Source organism: Mustela lutreola, chromosome 8 (genome assembly GCF_030435805.1).
Source record: "Mustela lutreola isolate mMusLut2 chromosome 8, mMusLut2.pri, whole genome shotgun sequence".
Lineage (NCBI taxonomy): Eukaryota > Metazoa > Chordata > Mammalia > Carnivora > Mustelidae > Mustela > Mustela lutreola.
Window position 1 is genome coordinate 84,036,962 of NC_081297.1, and position 15,540 is coordinate 84,052,501.

Consider the following 15,540-nt stretch of genomic DNA (forward strand, 5'->3'; position numbering starts at 1 on the left):
AGAGAGGAGAGAAAGAATCTTTTTTTTTTCTTTTTCTTTTTTATAAACATTGAATGTATTTTTATCCCCAGGGGTACAGGTCTGTGAATCGCCAGGTTTACACAGTTCACAGCACTCACCATAGCACATACCCTCCCCAATGTCCATAAACCCACCCCCCTTTCCGAAACCCCCTCCCCCCAGCAACCTTCAGTTTGTTTTGTGAGATTAAGAGTCACTTATGGTTTGTCTCCCTCCCAATCCCATCTTGTTTCATTCATTCTAGGAAAGAAAGAATCTTAAGCAGGCTCCAAATCTAGCACCCAGCCAGATGTGGGGCTTGGTATCACAGTCCTGAGATCATGACCTGAGCCAAAATCAAGAGTTCGACACTTAACTGACTGAGCCACCTAGGCTCCCCTTGGCTTTCGTTTTAAAAGAAATTTTTACTCTTGCTCCAGGAGTCACCTGTGTCTCTTTCTTTTTTACCTTTGCTTTCCAAATGATCACCCTGGATAAAAATAAAAAGGAAACCAAAAAGGGGATGAGGAGTGAGAGAGGAGCTCCATTTTTTTTTTTTTTAAGATTTTATTTATTTATTTGACAGAGAGAAATAGTGAGAGATGAGCATGAAGAGCAGGGGAGAGAGGGAGAAGCAGTTTCCCGCTGAGCAGGGAGCCGCATGCCGGTCTCCATACGAGGATCCTGGGATCTTGACTTGAGCCGAAGGCAGACGCTTATCTGATTGAGCTGCCCAGGTGCTCTGAGGAACTCCATTTTTAAAAAGTGCTTTAAAATGGTGTCTTTTTTCTGAACACAATAGTGTTTAGTGTGTCCATCCATTTTAAATTAGTACTGACTTTGAAGATCGGGAATCAGATTTATCTGTTACAACCTCTTCATGATATAAATTGAGAAATCAAGATTTAGAGAGATACATAGTTTTTCTCAAGTTTACAGAGTTTGTTGGCTGAGGGACTCGAGACTTGAACTGCAGCTTCAAAGTTCATATTCTTCCCATGGTATCATATTTAGTGTTATTCAACTTTGACTTCCATTAAAACAGATTATTAAATAAGAGATGAAATCAAATCTGCACTTTAGCTGCTAGCTTACTATGTTCTCAAACTGAACAATTGACAGTTGAAAATTTATTTCCAGGGCACCTGGGTGGCTCAGTTGGTTAAGCTTCTGGCTTCAGCTCAGGTCATGATCCCAGTGTCCTGGGATGGAAAGCCCTCTATTAGGCGCCCTGCTCAGGGGGGAGCCTACTTTTCCCTCTCCCTTGGCCTCTCCCCCTGCTTGTGCTCTTTCTCTCAAATAAATAAAATCTTTTTAAAAAAAAGAAAAAAGAAAGAAAATTTATCCCCTAACCTGTTTTCAGGTAGGGGTTGCATTAGACTCACCTGGGAAGCTTTTTTTAAATTACGGATCCGTGAACTCTACATAATTAACATCTCTAGTGGTGAAACTCAGGAAGGTTTCATTTTAAAGTCTCCACAGAGGAGTCTGATATAAGTTCTGATTGTGAATAATTTCCCCAATCTTTGAATCTTCTTAATAAAGAAACTACACAGAAGGCTGGTATATCTCTTTTAAGATGGTTTTGTATATGTGTCTAGTATCAGTTAGTTGAGTGACTGCCTTCAGCTCAGGTCATGATCCTGGAGTCCCAGCTCCACAGGGAGTCCGCTTCTCCCTCTGACCATCTACCCTACCATCTACCCTCTCATGCTCTCTCTTACTTGCTCTCTCTCTCAAATAAATAAATAAGATCATTAAAAAAAAAGAAGAAGGGCAAAAAAATTTGTCCATGATACAGACTTTTTTGACTTGATGTGTTAGGCAATAGGCAGCTGTTCTGTATTCTTGGATGATGGCACAATTAAGGTGACACTTCTCTTTGCTGTCAGGGAAAACATCATATTACATCCTTTAAAAATATTTTCTCTTCCTGTTGCCTACTGCTACCACCCTGAGTCTTCATCATCTTTTAACTATAATAGCCTTATTGATTTTCCCATCCCGTCTATCTTCTGGATTTCTGTTAAAGTAATTGTTTCTAAAAAGCAAATCTATTGTGTCATATTGCTTTATAAAGTCCTTCAGTGAGTGGTTCCCTATTACCCAGGATAAAATCTAACCTACATAGCCTGTCTGTTCACAACAGTTTGCCACCTCATTACCAGTTCTCAGGAAATATAAGCTATGTATTCTGTATCTCAGCCGTAATGAACATAATGTGTTCTTTTATAACTTTACATATGCTGTTCTTTCTGCTTATGATCCCTTTTTCAAATTGATCAGCCTTGCCGATTCATATGAATCTTTTAATACACTTCAGATGTAGCCCGTCCTAGAAGTTATCAGTGTATCCTTTCCTCCTCCTCCTGTTAGCATTATTCTTATTGCTTCTATGGTAATTGTCTGACTGACCCTGTTAGACTGTGAGATTACTGAGGAGAAGGACGTATCTTTCATTTATTGTTGCATTCCCAACCCCGAGTACAATGTCTGACAAAATAGCATTCAGTAAATTTTTAAAAAACCAATCTGGGGGCGCCTGGGTGGCTCAGTGGATTAAGCCGCTGCCTTCAGCTCAGGTCATGATCTCAGGGTCCTGGGATCGAGTCCCACATCGGGCTCTCTGCTCAGCGGGGAGCCTGCTTCCCTCTCTCTCTCTCTCTCTGCCTGCCTCTCCAACTACTTGTGATTTCTCTCTGTCAAATAAATAAATAAAATCTTTAAAAAAAAAAAAACAATCTGAATTAAATTGAGTTCCTTGACATACTCAGTTAAACATTTGGCCATGGTAACTGAAAGAATTGGCAGTAATCTTTCTTTTTTTTAAAAATCCACTATGGATATTTACCTCTTCTTATTTTTTATGATTTTCAAATAACTTGAATTTTCTTCTAATGCTTAAACTGTTTTTTCCTCATGTAGCACAATGCCTTACTTATAATCATGAGAAGTGGAATATTACTGTGATTCATGTTCTAGGCAAAGGGAGCTGTAAATAAGATGGTAAAAGGTGACAACTTTGTGTGTTCAGTGGAACAGCTATTTCTTTGCCTTCTGTTACATCAGAATACACTGACCAATGCATGGAATGCAGTGTTTTTCTGTGTATTGAATTTATGCTTACAAGAGGACAAAAAGGTGATAGATGCAATTAAATTATTCTTTTGTTCTTTATATTCTTTTTTACAGTGTATCTGTGTTCCTTGGAATATGTTGTTCTGCCACTAAAAAGCAGTATGATTTAGCAAATTATTTAATGGGTCTGGGCTTCAGTTTTTGGTCTATAAAGCAGATAGTAATAGTACTACCTCATAGGGTTGTTGTGGAAGTTAAGTGAATTATTGTATGTATGGTGCTGACATACATAGTAAGTATTCTAAAGTAAGTATTCTAATAGCTATATTCATCCCATGCTGCTTTCCTCACCTTGGCCTCCATTCAGTTCCGTGATTATACTGAGGTCTTTGCTATCTCCAGGTCTTTCTGGATGCTCTTTTCTCTGCTGGGATTGCAGTCTTCCATTTGATTGGCTCCTACTCAACTCCAGGTTTCCTACTAGACTGGCAATTGCAGGACAGCACAGTGTGTGCCTGGCAGGGTAGTTGTGCAATAAAGATTTATTGAGCAAATGAATAATTGAGGCTTTGTAGAAAGGAGAACAGATCTGTAGAATGAAAGGTTGCTTCCTCTAGGGTTGTAGTCAGAGCCGGTTCTCTCGTTGTAGGCAGGGAAGAAAAAAGAGAGCCCAGATATGTGTATATGTATTATATACACACTCATACAAATTAAATGCTAAAATTATAAATGTTTAGTGGTTGAAGTATTAAAATAGGAGTCTATAGGTTAATCAAACTCTGCCTAAATGGTGATCAATTTAAGCTTAGTGATATTTTTAATTGCCACCCAGTAATTTGAAGATGATATTATTTATACTTTAAAATTAATATATTGCAGCTACACTTCAAAAGAAGAAACTCTTGGGGGCGCCTGGGTGGCTCAGTGGGTTAAGCCGCTGCCTTCGGCTCAGGTCATGATCTCAGGGTCCTGGGATCGAGTCCCGCATCGGGCTCTCTGCTCAGCAGGGAGTCTGCTTCCTCCTCTTCTCTCTCTCTGCCTGCCTCTCTGCCTACTTGTGATCTCTCTCTGTCAAATAAATAAATAAAATCTTTTAAAAAAAAAAAGAAAAGAAAAGAAAAAGAAACTCTTGGGGTGCCTGGGTGGCTCAGTTGGTTAAGCATCTCCCTTCAGCTCAGGTCATCATCCCCGAGTCCTGGGATCAAGCCCTGCATTGGGTTCCCTGCTCAGCCAGGAGTCTGCTTCTCTCCCTGCCCCTTACCCCACTCATGCTCTCTAACTCTTTTGCTCTTTCTCTTGCTGTCTTTCAAATAAATAAACAAAATATTTGGGGGTGCGGTGGAGAGAGACTGGTTGATGAGTACGTGAGAGTTTATATAGTGCTATCTCTTTTGTATGTGTTTGAAATTTTCTGTAATAGACTCCTTTAAATCACAAAAACAAAATGTATTTAGCCTCATAGAAAATGATTAACTTAGAGGTGCCTGGGTGGTTCAGTCAATTGAGTGTTGGACTCTTGATTTTTGGCTCAGGTCATGATTTCAGGGTCATAGGATCAAGCCCCCAGTTGGGCTCTGTGCACAGCACTAAGTTGGCTTGTCCCTCTTCCTCTGCTCCTCCCCCTGCTAGCATGTGCCCTTTCTCTCTAAAAAAAGAAAGAAAGAATTAGGAAAAAAAGAAAAGAAAAGAATTAGCTTATAAATTGGATTTTGGGGGCGCCTGGGTGGCTCAGTGGGTTAAAACCTCTGCCTTCGGCTTAGGTCATGATCTCAGGGTCCTGGGATCAAGCCCTGCAACAGGCTCCTTGCTCGGCGGGGACCTGCTTCTCTCTCTGCCTGCCTCTGCCTACCTGTGATCTCTGTCTGTCAAATAAATAAATAAAATCTTTTTTAAAAAATTGGATTTTGTTCCACTACATTATTATTGTATTTGAATAATGAGGATTTTTTTTTCTGTTTTTTATTTCATCAGCAGATGCCTAATACGAACAAGCATAGGTACCCTTTTTCTAAAATACTTGGATATGAAAACATTCATTTTTAGCCAGAGTACCTAGAGACATCCTGCTTCTCCCCGTACTGCCTAGCACATGGTGGGTTCTCAGGAAATGTTTTGTGAAAGAGTATGCAGGAGCAGTCACAGACCGAAAGGGAGTTTTGTCTGTTGAGCTCTTTCCTTGCAATTTATTTGTTGAAGAAATCTTGGGCTCTTGTTTGCTGTGGGCTTTCCCATCATTTGAATTCTGCTGATTGTATCACCATACTATAATTTTTTAAGTTGATAGTTGTATCTAGAGCTTCATCAGATTCTATTTTGACATTTTAAAAACTACTGTATAATTAGTATTGTGCTCTTCCATCAGGAAGTCTATGGTATCAGATTATTTTTGTGAAATTTAACACTATTAGTTCTTTAAGTTTGAAGTTATGGAAAAATTATGTTTTAGATGGTGAACATTATAGGCTTTTAAATAAACTTATTTGGGGCGCCTGGGTGGCTCAGTGGGTTAAAGCCTCTGCCTTCGGCTCAGGTCATGATCCCAGAGTCCTGGGATCGAGCCCCGCATCGGGCTCTCTGCTCAGCGGGGAGCCTGCTTCCTCCTCTCTCTCTGTCTGCCTCTCTGCCTGCTTGTGATCTGTCAAATAAATAAATAAAATCTTTTTAAAAATAATAAATAAATAAATAAACTTATTTAAGAAAATTGATCCAGACTAAATTTCCCAAAATTTGTTATTGCAAACTTAAAAAATAAGTTTTGATTTTTATTTGTATAAGACATTGTCTTATTCCATTTAGGTTGCTATAACACAGTACCACAGACTGGTCTGTTTATAAACAAAAGAAATTTGTTTCTTGTTTTTTTGAAGTTTGAGATATCTAAGATCAAAGCATTGGCAGGTCGGGTGTCTAGTGAGGGCTCACTTCCTGTTTCATAAACAGCTGTCGTTTTGCTGTCTCCTCACATGGCAGAAGGGGCAAGGGTTTTCTCTGGAAGCTCTTTCACAAGGGTGTTAATCTCATTCATGAGGGCTCCACCTCATGACCTATGCATCTCCCAAAGACTCCACCTCCAATGCCACCATTTGGGAGTTCCATTCCAACAAGAATTGAGGGTGGGCATGGGGGGGCGGAGACCCAAGCATTCAGTCTATAAGAAATATGTTAAGAGTTATCCTCCAAAGATTTGTTGGAACTTGTTAAGTAGAATCATTGGGAATCTTGGAGTTATATCATAAAATATAAAAAGATTTCAGAATCTCATAGTTATAATCCCATAGTACAGATCTGATATGTATAGCAATGTAGTTTTGTGTTGGTCTGTTTTGGCATTCATTAATTCTGACTTCTGCTCTATCTAGACTGTTATTAATCCTATCCAGCTCTTCCTTAGGCATAGCCATCAAGGCTTTTGATTGGGAACTTGGTTAATCAACTTCTATATCTGCTGTAGAGTCATTTGTACTTTTCAGAAGTTTTGAGCTTAGCTTGGTAACCTCTAACCTTGAAACAGAATCTGGTAGATGTTTTAAAAGGGTGATTGGGGTAGGGGGTGCCTGGGTGGCTCAGAGGGTTAAGCCTCTGCCTTCAGCTCAGGTCATGATCTCAGGGTCCTGTGATCAAGTCCCACATCGGGCTGTCTGCTTGGCAGGGAGTCTGTTTCCCCTTCTCTCTCTCTGCCTGCCTCTCTGCCTACTTGTGATCTCTGTCAAATAAATAAATAAAATCTTAAAAAAAAAAAAAGGGTGATTGGTTGTGCATTTAAAACACACTTCTTCCTTCTAGTGCGACTTTGTCTCCTAAACATTCTGAGATTATGGGGGATTTTACTTTGCTTTTTAGAGGTGTGATTATGATTTCCTAACTTCTCCATAAGTAACCCCAGAACTAAAACCAGTCATGTTTGGGATTCTTCAGTTCCAGTCTGTTTTATAGAGCCCTGTGTAACAGCTCAAATTTCACGTATTCCTCTATACCCAAGAAGAATCCTGCATTTGCCAAGTGCCAGTCTTGTACAGAATTGGAAAATGCCCTCAGGAAAGAAAATGTTTAAGGATTTTCAGAAGGATCCTTCTCACATCCTTGCAGCCTGGAATTCACATTCGTCTAGTCATCACTGATTCTGTAACTCTGATATCTTTTTTTTTTTTTTTTTAAGATTTTAAAATTTATTTTAGAGAAAGAGTGAGAGTGGGGGAGGGGCAGAAAGAGAGGGATTCCCAAGTAGACTCCCTGCTGAGGAGGAAGCCCTACTGGGGGCTCCATCCCAGGACCCTAAGATCATCACCCGAGTTGAAATCAAGAGTTGGGCGTTTAACTGACTGAGTCACCCAGGTGCCCCAAGGATTTTATATTTATACCTCTTAGAAATGAAAAATATTCTAACGTGACAAGTAGTATGGACAGTATTACTGCCTTTATATCATTGACAAAGATTAAGATGTTTTAGAATAGCTTCCTAATATATCATTTATAGAACAGCATCTCTTTTAGTTAGTTCTGTTCTCTCTTCACTGACAAGCTCTATTTGGTTGTTACTCATCTGTGAAAGCTTATACATTAATGAGTAGTAAAGATTTCCCTCTAAAAGTAAATATATTGATAATAATTAGCTTTTACTTTTCCTGCTTGAAAAACAGAGACATTCTAAAGATGCTGTAAAGATATTTTCTTCCATTTAACTCAGGACTTCAAAAAAGTAAATTTCTTTTTCTTGACAAGAATGCTATTTTGTGTGCGTGTGTGTGTGTCTGTGTTTTCTAATCTACATCTGATTAGACATAAAATGCCTATATCCAAAGGAGACTGCAGGAAAACTGGAGATAACTTAGTAAGAATAGGCAATTAATTGGGAAAATTTAATCAGTGATAGCATTTATCAAGAAGACATGAAGTTACAAGAATCACGAAAAACATTACCTTTATATCAGGGATAAGAAATAAAGACCTCTTGTTTCTTTAACTATTTTATCTAAACATTATAAAAATAATGATACAATTTTGTGAGTGGGAATAATTGCAGAACATTCGAACAATTTGGTTTGTGTTTATATTTACACTGAAAGTTTCTATTTATTGTTTGATGGGGGGGTAGTGATGCCCTTGACATAGAAACACATTTTGTAGGTAGGCTAACAAGGATTTGAATCCCACTCTCTTTCATTCATCTTCATAAGCTATGTTTTATTCGTAGCAAGCATTTATTTAGTGTTTACTCTGAGCTGGTTGCTCTAAGTGCATGGATATTCCTTACCTATTTTATTTTATTTTTATTCCTTACCTCTTTTAATTCACAGAACAGCCCTTGGAATCACTTCTTCTGTAACACAAGTCTGTCACAGTAGTAAGTGATGAAGCTAGGATGTAAACTGAGTTCCGTAAAACACCAAAGCCCATATTAAATATTGTGTCATACCACCTCCCTGTGCGATCCTGAGCAAATCACACACACACACACCCTAACTCTGTAACCCCCAAAGCTTTGGAAATTGCTAGTTTTTTCATAACTTATTTGGTGGCAAAATGAGACTTGAATGGATGAAAAACATTTATAGCCTTTGTTTATCCCATTTAGTGTGACTGCATACACGTTGCTGCAAAAATGGTGATGTATTTGATTTAGGGTGTCCTGTGGTTGATCTTCTCTGGAAATGTTAACAAAATATATGGTTTATGCACTGTATTAATTTTCTAATATGTAAAAAATTCTGAAATCAGAAACACTCCCAGGTGGCTATGGCCCCTATTTAACTTCCATATTACTTTATTTTCTTTCTGTAGAGATGTTAACATCAAACCCAGTAGGTTTTAATAAGAATTAGATGAAATAATTAATGTATGTAAGCATTTAAGGTCCGTGGCATATAAGTATTTAATTTATTGGTATTGTTACTATCATTATCTTGGAATTTATATTCAACTGTGCAGAGTTTGGATCCTAAAGTTATTAGAATTGTTGAAAACATGAGTTTTGTTTAGCTTGCAGCTGAAGCCCAACACTGCTTTGTGTCTGTGTAGGATTAGTAGGAAACTACTACTTACCACTGGCTATTTAACACAGTATGATTTTCTCCTGTAAGTGTTTGTTATCCCTTAGTGCAGTATTTCCTAACCTTTTTTGTGTCGCTGCACAGAGAAAAGTCTTTCCTGAGATCAGTGAAGGAAGAGGGTGCTTGTGCACCGCTGCTCCAGGGTCTCCTGGCCACCTGAGGGCCGAGGGAATCAATAGCATGGCACACTGTAACACTTTGACAAAGCAGCCTAGAATTGTGTACACCAAACATAAGCGGAAGATAAATGAAATGATGAAGATTACAGTGAATTTACTTTTGTTACCTCTTTTTTTTTTTTTTTTTTAAAGATTTTATTTATTTATTTGACAGAGAGAGATTACAAGTAGGCAGAGAGAGAGAGGAGGAAGCAGGCTCCCTGCTGAACAGAGAGCCCGATGCGGGACTCGATCCCAGGACCCTGAGATCATGACCCGAGCCGAAGGCAGTGGCTTAATCCACTGAGCCACCCAGGCGCCCCACTTTTGTTACCTCTTTAAGTATCTATTTCAGAATAGGTGAAAAAATCCACATAAAACTAGGTGAAAGTTATAATTTTTTAAATTGTTCATCTCTTAATTGTCTTCTAGCAGTCAAGAATGAAGTAGATTAGAATTTTTTTTTAAAAAGAGGTAGATTGACTGTTTTACATAGTGCTTTATATAATGTATTTGTTGGAATCTTAAGGATACTCATTTGTAAGTTAGAATTATGAAGAAACTATGACACTGTTTCATCATTTAAAGCACTTCTACGAGTAGATAGGACCAAAGAAACATTTAATTTAGGGCATTTGTTGTTTTTTGTTTTTTGTTTTTTTTAGATTTTATTTATTTATTTGACAGAGAGAAATCACAAGTAGACAGAGAGGCAGGCAGAGAGAGAGAGGAGGAAGCAGGCTCCCCGCTGAGCAGAGAGCCCAATGCGGGACTTGATTCCAGGACCCTGAGATCATGACCTGAGCCGAAGGCAGCGGCTTAACCCACTGAGCCACCCAGGTGCCCCGAGGGCATTTGTTTTTTTTAAGGGTCTGACATTTATTTTTTCCCCAAATATTACAGTAAAACGTAGGTAGGGTAGGATGATTTTGTCAGTTTTCTTTTTAATGTAAAATTCAGAGTTTGGCTGTTAGAAGTTATTTGCAACAGGCTTGTATGCACAGGATACAAGAAGTTGTTTCACATTATTCACCCACCCCGCCCCTTTGCCAAGCCTATGGGGTGAATCACAGCCAGATTAAAAAAGGAGTGTAGAGTTAATTCTCAACCAGATAATATGTTTCTAGAATGTTAGTTGAGATGTTTTCCTCAGCTATAAATTCAGGATAGGGAGGTGGGGCAAACAGTATATAGGGAGTTGTGAGTATAGCCCCTTTGGCTAAGGAATTTGAGGGTCAGGGAGACACTCCACATCCTATTGGTTTATCTTGAAGGAAAGGTTATTTAGTTTGAAGGATATAAACAGGATTTCTTTTTCTTGTGGTTCTTTGTGGAGGAGACTCTTTCCTTGCCTTCAGTTAACCCAAATGGGGTTAGCTGAGTCCATGGCATATCCAGGGGCCTATTTGCAGTTGGTGGGGCTCCTCTTTACCTTTTGAGGGATGCATTTCCTGTGCTTTTTCTCTTTTCCTTTTTTGTTTCTTAAGATTTTTTAAAACTTTTATTTATTTGATAGACAGAGATCACAAGTAGGCAGAGAGGCAAACAGAGAGAGAGAGAGGAGGAAGCAGGCTCCCTGCTGAGCAGAGAGCCTAATGCCCCAGGACCCTGGGATCATGACCTGAGCGGAAGGCAGAGGCTTTAACCCACTGAGCCACCCAGGCACCCCTCTTGTGCTTCTTCTTTTTTCATGGACTCGAATAGTGAGGTTGGGGACAGGAGGGAGGCAGAAGTGGAAACCGACTCCTTGGTACTCACTTAATTCTGAACAGACTTGGAGCTCTGTCTGCTCAAGTTGGGGTCTTTTTCAAGAGGAGTTTTCAGAGATAAAATAATTTTGACAGCCTTACAAATCTTTCTTTTAATACTTCAGAAATGTTCTAATTTGCGGGGTTTACCACCTTCAAAAGCTTTAAGAATATTGGATGATTCTGGGGCGCCTGGGTGGCTCAGTGGGTTAAGCCGCTGCCTTCGGCTCGGGTCATGATCTCGGGGTCCTGGGATCGGGTCCCACATCGGGCTCTCTGCTCAGCAGGGAGCCTGTTTCCTCCTCTCTCTCTCTGCCTGCCTCTCTGCCTACTTGTGATCTCTCTCTGTCAAATAAATAAATGAAATCTTTAAAAAAAAAAAAAAAAAAAATATTGGATGATTCTATAATAGTATATAGCTCAGAATATGTTATTTTGGAAATAAATATTGTTAATATGTTATATTATGTTAGAATATGTTAGTTTGAAAAGAATGTGGCTGGCATTCAGCACTTCATTGAACCAGGGCTTATTATTTATCAGCTGCGTTCCTTGATTTTTCACAGAATGTTACATCTTCATCTAAATCACGAATCTGAATTATATTACTATAAAACCTAACAGTGTTCCCTAAGATAGCATAGTAGTAACTTTTGTAAGAAAAAACATGTTAGTGGGGAGCCTGGGTGGTTCAGTTGTTAAGCCTCTGCCTTCAGCTCAGGTCATGATCCCAGAGTCCTGGGATTGAACCCTGTATCGGGCTCCCTGCTCCAAGGGAAGCCTGCTTTTCCCTCACCCGCTCCCCCCTGCTTCCCCTCTCTCACTGTGTCTCTCTCTGTCAAATAAATAAATAAAATCTTTAAAAAAAAAAAAGAAAAAGAAAGAAGAAAAGAGAAAACAAGTAGTAACAAAAATTGTTTCCCTTAGAGGAATAGAAAATAAAGATAATAACAAAATAAAATTCCAGAATATATGAAGTCATTAGGACTAAAAATCATGTATTACACATGTATTTTATATTTTTTATTTTATTGTAATGATTGGTATTCCTTGTCATCCCCACAGGCATGTTACAAAGATAAATACAGTCTTTTCTCAACTCTTTATTATTAACCTCAGAAATGTGAAGTGTTGATGTGTTAAGAGTTTAGGGATTAGAAAGCTGCAAAAAATGAGTTTTCTGTCTCTTTTGGGAAATAGTGTTGCTTTGTGAGTGGAATTTGCAAGCCAGATAAATTCTGTAGAGTTAGTGAGTGGTAATGTAGTAGTCACATCATAGAGTGTGGGGTCCTGAAACAGTTGGCGCAGGTGGATAGCAGTGCTGTAAGGGAGGGAAGTCGAAGTTCACATACAAAGTATCCATAGGGACTCCACATTTTGCAGATTCTCTTTCCCTAAAACAAAAACAAAACTTTGTTTTTGGATCGTATTTCTCAGATTTCAGAACTCATTTTTTTCCTTTCAGAAAACTGAAGAATGGGAGAAAGATAAGACTGAAGCAGACATGGAAGAGTATGTATGGAACAATAGCTCCTCTGAAAAAAATATTCTGGAAACACTTCTCCAAATCAAAGCTGCTGAGAAAAATCTGGATGTAAATAAAGAAGAGCTCCTTGCTACGAAAGAAGTTGAAGAGTACAAAAAGTCTGTAGTTAGTCTTAAGAATGAAGGGGACAATGAAAATACCCTTTCTCAGTACAAAGAATCAGTGAAGAAACTATTAAATCTAATGTGATTTATTTAGAAAAATCTCCTTGATTTAATTTTTATTTTATGATTTTTAAAAATCTCCTTGATTTAAAATCTCCATGATATAATTTTATAATTATCTCACTTTATATAAATTTGAAAATGCTAAAAAAAAAAAACCGTTTTTACACATTTCAGATTTTTTTTATTAGTTTCAGAGGCTTAGTGATTATTATTAGTTTAGTGATTCATCAGTTGCATATAACATACCCAGTGCTCATTCCATCAGTTTCCCTTTTTAATACCCATCCCCCAGTTACCTCATCACCCCACCCACCTCCCCTACAGCAACCCTCAGTGTGTTTCCTAGAGTTCAATGTCTCTTACATTTTGCCTTCCTGTCAATTTTCATCTTATTTTATTTTTCCTTACCTTCTCCTGTGTTCATCTCTTTTATTTCTTAAATTCCACATATGAATGAAATCATAAGGTATTTGTCTTTCTCTGACTTACTTATTTTGCTTAGCATAATACTCTAATTCTATCCACATTGTTGAAAATGATAAGATTTAATTCTTTCTGAATAAAAATACTACTGTGTATATATACCTCATCTTTATCCATTCATCTGTCAGTGGACATGTGGACGCTTTCCATATTTTGGCTGTGGTGGACGTTGCTACTCTAAACATTGGGGTGAGATGCCCCTTTGGATCACTGCATTTGTATCTTTGGGGTAAATACCCAGTAATGCAGTTGCTGGTTCATAGGGTAGCTCTGTTTTCAACTTTCTGAGGAACCTCCAAACTGTTTTCCAGAGCGGCTCACCAGTTTGCATTCCTACTAACAGTGTAAGAGGGTTCCCCTTTCTCCACATCTTCACCAACATCTGTTGTTCCTGACTTGTTAATTTTAGCCATTTTGACTGGTGTGAGATGGTTTCTCATTATGGTTTTGATTTGTATTTCCCTCATGCTGTGTCTGCAAGCCATTTGTATGTTTTCTTTGGGGTAAAGTCTGTTGGCGTCTTCTGCCCATTTCTTGACTGGATTTTTTGATTTTTGGGTGTTGACTTTAATAAGTTTCTTTATAGATTTTGGATACTGGCCCCCTTTTTTTTTTTTTAATTTTATTTACTTGACAGACAGAGATCACAAGTAGGCAGAGAGGCAGGCAGAGAGAAAGGGGAAAGCAGGCTCCCCGCTGAGCAGAGAGCCCGATGCGGGGCTCGATCCCAGGACCCTGAGATCATGACCTGAGCCGAAGGCAGAGGCTTTAACCCACCGAGCCACCCAGGTGCCCCAGATACTGGCCCTTTATCTGATAAGCCATTTGCAAATATATTCTCCCATTCCATAGGTTGCCTTTTAATTTTGTCAGCTATTTGCTGTGCAAAAGCTTTTTATCTTGATGAAGTCTCAATAGTACATTTTTGCTTTTGTTTCCCTTGTCTTTGGAGACATATCTAGCAAGAAGTTGTTGCAGCTGAGGTAAGGTTGCTGCCTATATTTTCTTCTAGGATTTTGACAGACTCCTATCTCATGTTTAGGTCTTTCATCCATTTTGAGTCTGTTTTTGTGATGGTGTAAGGAAATGGTCCGGTTTCATTCTTCTGCATGTGGCTGTCTAATTTTTTCAGCACCATTTGTTGAAGACACTGTCTTCTTTCCATTGGACATTCTTTCCTGCTTTGTTGAAGATTAGTTGACCATAGAGTTGAGGGTCCATATCTGCTCTGTTCTGTTCCATTGATCTATGTGTCTGTTTTTGTGCCAGTACCATGCTGTGTTGCTGATTACAGCTTTGTAGTAGATTTTGGCTTTATTTGCTGCTCTTTTCCCAGCTCCTTTAGGTCTAAGGTTAGGTTGTGTATTTGGGACTTCTCTTGTTTCTTTCTTTCTTTCTTTCTTTTTTTAAAGATTTTATTTATTTATTTGACAGAGAGAGAGAGTGAGATCACAAGAAGGCAGAGAGGCAGGCAGAGAGAGGGGGAAGCAGACTCCCCACTGAGCAGAGAACCTGATGTGGGGCTCGATCCCAGGACCCTGTGATCATGACCCAAGCCGAAGGCAGAGGGTTTAACCCACTGAGCCACCCAGGCACCCTACTTCTCTTATTTCTTGAGAAAGGCTTATGTTACTATATACTTCCCTCTTAGGACCACCTTTGCTGTATCCCAAAGGTTCAGAACTATCCTGTTTTCACATTTGTTTCCGTGTATATTTTGAGTTCTTCTCTAATTTCCTGATTGATTCTTTAATAAGGTGCTCTTTAACCAACATGTATTTGTGTTCCTTCCAATTTTTCTCTTGTGATTGAGTTCAGGTTTTAAAGCATGGTGGTCTAAAAATTTGCATGGTATGATCTCAGTCTTTCTGTACCAGTTGAGGCCTGATTTTTGATGCAGTATGTGATCTGTTCAGGGGAATGTTCCATGTACACTCAAGAAGAATGTGTATTCTGTTGCTTTAAGATGAAATGCTCTAAATATATCTCTTAAGTCCATCTGGTCTGGTGTGTCATTCAAAGCCCTTGTTTCCCTTTTCATCTGCTTAGATGATCTGTCCATTGCAGTGAGTGGGGTGTTGAAGTCTCCAACTATGATTGTATTATTATCAGTGTGTTTCTTTAATTTTATTAATTGGTTTGTATAATTGGCTGCTCCCAAGTTAGGGGCATAAATATTTACAGTTGTTAGATCTTCTTGTTGGGTAGACCCTTTTATTATGATACTGTGTCCTTTTTCATCTCCTATTATAGTCTTTGGTTTAAAAAGTCTAGTTTGATGTAAGGATGGCTACTCCAGCTTTCTTTTGATAT

The 15,540-nt window shown here is 38.7% G+C and overlaps 1 protein-coding gene across 4 annotated transcripts in view; it reads left to right on the plus strand.

The window, feature by feature from the left end:
• The window catches only part of LOC131839873 (small ribosomal subunit protein mS35), a 64,641-nt gene that overhangs the window by 32,288 nt on the left and 16,813 nt on the right, over positions 1-15,540 (plus strand). For 3 of the 4 annotated variants that reach the window (XM_059187596.1, XM_059187594.1, XM_059187597.1), the window contains one exon: positions 12,497-13,101. The exons of the other annotated variant lie outside the window; for it this stretch is intronic. In XM_059187596.1, the coding sequence (XP_059043579.1) occupies positions 12,497-12,766 (270 nt within the window). In that variant the 3' untranslated portion in view covers positions 12,767-13,101. Of the gene's footprint in view, positions 1-12,496; positions 13,102-15,540 lie in introns of those variants that run through there. 4 annotated transcript variants of the gene reach the window in all.